Genomic DNA, 6,477 nt, shown 5'->3' with positions numbered 1-6,477 from the left:
ACTCTAAATCAGATAGGTGACGTCACAGAGTCTCACACCTGGACCACGTGTTCACCTGAGACGGGTTCAGCACCAGCAGCACAAACTCAACTACTGGCCGAACTCAGGCGGCGGGAGGGAAGAGGTTTCAGTAACGTTGTGAACATTTTCACTAGCACCGAGTTCATGTTCACGTTAAAGACAAAGGAAACTACGGGAGCACGTGGCCGGAAGTGAAGACACATCTCCGACAGGGAGCAGCGTATAAACGTTAAAGTCCACTTTAGAAACAGAACTTTAGAAACCGGAGCAGCAGACACGTTAGCAGCGAGCTGCCTAACGCAGCGTCAGCCAGGTTGGCCGCCATCTTTCTAGACATTCCCGCCACACGGGCGCTGTTTTCAGTCCTGTCTGCTTGATAGACGGAGTTTGGACTCCAGCTCACCTTCAGCGGATCCATCAGGGCCGGTTTGTCCGGGTCTCAGTCCACAGAGGAGCCTGGAACTCACGTTAGCCGCTGCTGCTAAGTTAGCTAATGGCGCACACGCCGGCCTGTTGCCTGGAAACGAGCCTTTGATCAGCAGCAGCTACGTCACATCAGCGGACAGCTTCCCGCGCCCAGCGCCACTCCTCTTTATACGACCCAGCGACCAATCACAGCGCGTTGTTGTTCTTCTTCTGGTGTTCGGCGGGTGGCAGACTGACCGCCACCTTCTGGGCTGGCGTGCAGCGGCCTGATATCAGTGACAGGAAATAGTGATCAAGAAGACTGAAGTGATTCAGTGAACAGTAGAATCTGACAAAGAACAGAACAATTGTGTTTTATTTAAAATACTGGGAATAAATTTATAATATATTACAAACTCTTTTTTTTACTAAAATCTAAATAAAGTAATGTAATCAAATATAAAACTGACGCTACAGCTGTATTAGTTGAATATGGGGAAAGTATTTTATACATTTATGTATTTTCATAAAGAAAAAAATCTGAAAAAAGTTAACCCCGCCATGCTGCCTTTACGGACTGCCACTGAAATCGGATGTACTGCTTTCTTATGTTGGTGAGGCTGTCCGGCAGATAATTTATTTATTTAATGTGTGTTTACATTATAAACAGGTTTCATACGTTTGAGGGGACGATCTGAATTAAAACACTCCACGTGGTTAAAGCGATATTTGTGTGGATGTGGTGGTGAATAATGTTCATTTCATAGGTTCTTTATGTTTGAATCTGTCATTTTTCGACAGTGAATCTGGTCAAATAAATTACCCAAATAAGATTTGGTTACTACGAGTTAAAACGAGCTGCCACATTATGAATTAAATGTAAAGAAATCGCCACAGTTCGATCTCTTTATTTACAAACTTACGAAGTTTTTATGCATTCAAATCTCGTATTTACGGCGTGATGAAGGCAGCACGCGCGTGTGACTGAATTGACCGTTATTAGTGAAAAACAACAGCAACCGTCAGATTAAGTTTTAACCATACAGTCTACGGTTTTAACTGGTTTCCCCCCGACAGATTGGTTAATATAGTTGTTTTAAATTAAGTAATTTCATACTTTAAGAAACTCGAGACAGAAAGAAGACGGTTTAACGTTACAACGGACAGATGGACGGTAAAGACGAGCGGTTGGAGCCTGTCCGGGGCTTCGCTGTCAAAGCTTTGAGGTTGGACCCTGAAACATGGCGGGAGTTCGTCTCTGAGGAGGAGAACCAGGTGACCTTCAGCACTTTCTTCAACACCCAGGACTGCACTCACCTGTTCATCTGTCGGGGTCCAGACTCTGGACTCTCCGTCAGCCTCGACTTCCCCAAAAATGTCCAAACCAAAGTTATCTGTGTCTCCAAGACGGGCCGCGAGGTCATCAGTAAAGAAAACGCCAGGAAGAGTTTAATGATTGAAGAAGTCCAGGGAGAGGACGCCATGAGCTTCATCATCTCGGTCTCTGAGGAGGTAAGGCGGCTGACTGCGAGCTAACTTAAGCTAAGTTTCAAGTTAAGGCTAACAGAAACAGGCTAAGTAAGTTAAGCGAGACCAAGTTAAGCTAACTTAAGTTACAATAAGTTAAGTCTAACTGTAATGTGGTAGGTTTCATAAGTACACTGTAAATAAAAAGGATAAAGCAAGCGGGAACCTCCGCGGGAAGCGGGAAGAGCCTTAAACCTGCGTCCTCTCTAGCGGCCAGCAGGGGGCGACTTAAACCTGCGTCCTCTCTAGCGGCCAGCAGGGGGCGACTTAAACCTGCGTCCTCTCTAGCGGCCAGCAGGGGGCGACTTAAACCTGCGTCCTCTCCAGCAACCAGCAGGGGGCGACTCCAGCGGCTGCAGAAAGAAAATGTTTCTACTTGTCAGCTGATTTATTCCCTCAGTAAACACTTTCCTGATGAGTTTATGGTCTCAGTCGCTAGTTTCAAGTCTTCTTCAACACAGCATGATGTTCATTTAGTAAATTATGGTCCCATTTAGAGGAACAGAGACCAGGAAGAAGGGGAGGCTTTAGGGCGGGGCTACAAGCTGATTGACAAGACGCTACCATGGCGACCTGTCAATCAGGACAGAGGCGACTCGTATCCTGATTGAAGCTAGCTAGCTCCACCATCTCGTCCAAATATGGTTACGTCTGGTTCCAAGAAACCAAGACTACTACTACAAACTAACGGGGGACGTCACGATGGCTCCGCCCACTTTTGTCATACAGTCTGTGGGCTAAAGTAAAAAACTAAGTTAGGATAACTTAAGGCTAATTAAGGTAAAGTAAGTTAAAGCTTACATGCTAATGCTAATTTAGGTTAGACTAGCTAGAATAAAGACTAATGGTTACAACAGAGCTTGGTAAGTCAGGCTAACGATAATATGAAGACTAAGTCAGATAAGCTCCACCTGCAGGACGTCTAGGCTGTGACTAACAGCTGGAGGTCGTCTCTCCCTCCTCAGGTGACCTGCCCATTGCTTAGCAACCCGGAGGTGAGCAGCAGCTGGGCGGCGGGCGTGGCCGAGGAGGCGCTGAGGTTCCTGGAGAAACAGAAGAACGAGGCGCTGGTGATGAAGGCTCAGATAGAGGGGCGGACCTTCCTACCGTATCCCGACGCCCTCCGTTACCACAATTTCCACGACGATATCCATGACGACGCCCTACATGAAGACAATGTCCACGACGACCGTGAGGGGCGGTAGGACAGACACACCCGCAGCTTATGTGATTTCTTTGTTCCAGCCTGACCTGTAAACGCATCACACACTACATGATTTACCACACCAGTAACTGAAAGAGATACCAGTACCCTTAAAGTGATACCAGTACCTGAAAGAGATAACAGTACCAGTACCTGAAAGTGATACCAGTACCAGTAACTGAAAGTGATACCAGTACCCTTAAAGTGATACCAGTACCTGAAAGAGATAACAGTACCAGTAACTGAAAGAGATACCAGTACCAGTACCTGAAAGTGATACCAGTACCTGAAAGAGATACCAGTACCAGTAACTGAAAGAGATACCAGTACCAGTAACTGAAAGAAATACCAGTACCAGTACCTGAAAGACATACCAGTACCAGTAACTGAAAGAAATACCAGCACCAGTACCCTGTAAGTGATACCAGTACCCTTAAAGAGATACCAGTAACTGAAAGAGATACCAGCACCAGTACAGTTAGTGATACTAGTACCCTTAACAGTTCCCCCGAAAGTGACACCAGTACCTGAAAGAGATACCAGTACCCTGAAAGTGATACCAGTACCAGTATCCTGAAAGAGATACCACTACCCTGAAAGAGATACCAGTACCAGTACCCTGAAAGTGATACAGTACCCTGAAAGATATACCAGTACCAGTACCCTGAAAGAGATACCAGTACCAGTATCCTGAAAGAGATACCAGTACCAGTAACTGAAAGAGATACCAGTATCCTGAAAGAGATACCAGTACCCTGAAAGTGATACCAGTACCAGTACCAGTGATACGGTACCTGAAAGAGATACCAGTACCCTTAAAGTGATACCAGTACCTGAAAGAGATACTAGTACCAGTACCCTTAAAGTGATACCAGTACCAGTAACTGAAAGAGATACCAGTACCTGAAAGTGATACCAGTACCTGAAAGTGATACCAGTACCAGTAACTGAAAGAGATACCAGTACCCTTAAAGTGATACCAGTACCTGAAAGAGATACTAGTACCAGTACCTGAAAGTGATACCAGTACCAGTAACTGAAAGAGATACCAGTACCCTTAAAGTGATACCAGTACCTGAAAGAGATACCAGTACCAGTACCTGAAAGAGATACCAGCACCAGTACCCTTAAAGTGATACCAGTACCCTTAAAGAGATACCAGTACCCTTAAAGAGATACCAGTACCCTTAAAGTGATACCAGTACCTGAAAGTGATACCAGTACGCTTAAAGTGACACCAGTACGCTTAAAGTGACACCAGTAACTGAAAGAGATACCAGCACCAGTACAGTTAGTGATACTAGTACCCTTAACAGTTCCCCCGAAAGTGACACCAGTACCTGAAAGAGATACCAGTACCCTGAAAGTGATACCAGTACCAGTATCCTGAAAGAGATACCACTACCCTGAAAGAGATACCAGTACCAGTACCCTGAAAGTGATACAGTACCTGAAAGAGATACCAGTACCAGTATCCTGAAAGAGATACCAGCACCCTGAAAGAGATACCAGTACCAGTATCCTGAAAGAGATACCAGTACCCTGAAAGATATACCAGTACCAGTACAGTTAGTGATACTAGTACCCTTAACAGTTCCCCCGAAAGTGACACCAGTAACTGAAAGAGATACCAGCACCAGTACAGTTAGTGTTACTAGTACCCTTAACAGTTCCCCCGAAAGTGACACCAGTACCTGAAAGAGATACCAGTACCCTGAAAGTGATACCAGTACCAGTATCCTGAAAGAGATACCACTAACCTGAAAGAGATACCAGTACCAGTACCCTGAAAGAGATACCAGTACCAGTATCCTAAAAGAGATACCAGTACCCTGAAAGAGATACCAGTACCAGTATCCTGAAAGAGATACCAGTACCCTGAAAGATATACCAGTACCAGTACCCTGAAAGAGATACCAGTACCAGTATCCTGAAAGAGATACCAGTACCCTGAAAGAGATACCAGTACCCTGAAAGTGATACCAGTACCAGTATCCTGAAAGAGATGCCAGTACCCTGAAAGTGATACCAGTACCAGTATCCTGAAAGAGATATCAGTACCCTGAAAGAGATACCAGTACCCTGTAAGAGATGCCAGTACCCTGAAAGTGATACCAGTACCAGTATCCTGAAAGAGATATCAGTACCCTGAAAGAGATACCAGTACCCTGTAAGAGATGCCAGTACCCTGAAAGTGATACCAGTACCAGTATCCTGAAAGAGATACCAGTACCAGTAACTGAAAGAGATACCAGTACCCTGTAAGAGATGCCAATACCCTGAAAGTGATACCAGTACCAGTATCCTGAAAGAGATACCAGTACCCTGTAAGAGATGCCAATACCCTGAAAGTGATACCAGTACCAGTATCCTGAAAGAGATACCAGTACCCTGTAAGAGATACCAATACCCTGAAAGAGATACCAGTACCCTGTAAGAGATGCCAATACCCTGAAAGTGATACCAGTACCAGTATCCTGAAAGAGATACCACTACCCTGTAAGAGATACCACTACCCTGTAAGAGATGCCAATACCCTGAAAGAGATACCAGTACCCTGTAAGAGATGCCAATACCCTGAAAGAGATACCAGTACCCTGTAAGAGATGCCAGTACCCTGAAAGAGATACCACTACCCTGTAAGAGATACCACTACCCTGTAAGAGATGCCAATACCCTGAAAGAGATACCAGTACCCTGTAAGAGATGCCAGTACCCTGTAAGAGATGCCAATACCCTGAAAGAGATACCAGTACCCTGTAAGAGATGCCAATACCCTGAAAGAGATACCAGTACCCTGTAAGAGATGCCAATACCCTGAAAGTGATACCAGTACCAGTATCCTGAAAGAGATACCAGTTCTATTCAATTCAATTCAATTTTATTTATATAGCGCCAAATCACAACAACAGTTATCTCACAGCGCTTTTCATAAAAGAGCAGGTCTAGACCGAACTCTGTGATGATATTTACAGAAGCCCAACAGTTCCCACCAAGAGCAGCACTAGGAGACAGAGGCAAGGAAAAACTTCCTTTAAGAGGCAGAAACCTCGAGCAGAACCATGACTCAGGGTGGGCGACCATCTGCCTCCACCGGTTGGGGTGAAGGAGAGAGAGAGAGAGAGGGAGAGGGAGGGGGGGGGGGGGTGAGAGAGAGAGAGGGATGGAAGGAGAGAGAGAGAGCGAGAGAGAGGGAGAGGGATGGAAGGAGAGAGAGAGGGAGAGGGATGGAAGGAGAGAGAGAGAGCGAGAGAGAGAGAGAGTGAGAGGGATGGAAGGAGAGAGAGAGAGCGAGAGAGAGAGAGAGGGAGAGGGATGGA

At 45.6% G+C, this 6,477-nt stretch overlaps 1 protein-coding gene across 1 annotated transcript; it reads left to right on the top strand.

The window, feature by feature from the left end:
- Positions 1–607: 607 nt before the first annotated feature.
- LOC119887573 (dynein heavy chain 17, axonemal-like) lies at positions 608–3,154 on the top strand (the record flags this gene model as incomplete). The annotated part of the gene is given in 2 exon segments (XM_038698309.1): positions 608–1,938; positions 2,919–3,154. Coding segments are annotated over 2 exon segments (581 nt in total), but the record flags the coding sequence as incomplete, so codon positions are not given.
- Between the last annotated feature and the right edge of the window lie 3,323 nt (positions 3,155–6,477).

This window comes from Micropterus salmoides, unplaced genomic scaffold (genome assembly GCF_014851395.1).
Source record: "Micropterus salmoides isolate LMB-PRFRI ecotype aquatic unplaced genomic scaffold, ASM1485139v1 Ms_hic_scaffold_4219, whole genome shotgun sequence".
NCBI lineage: Eukaryota > Metazoa > Chordata > Actinopteri > Centrarchiformes > Centrarchidae > Micropterus > Micropterus salmoides.
This window is presented reverse-complemented; position numbering and strand designations above follow the sequence as displayed.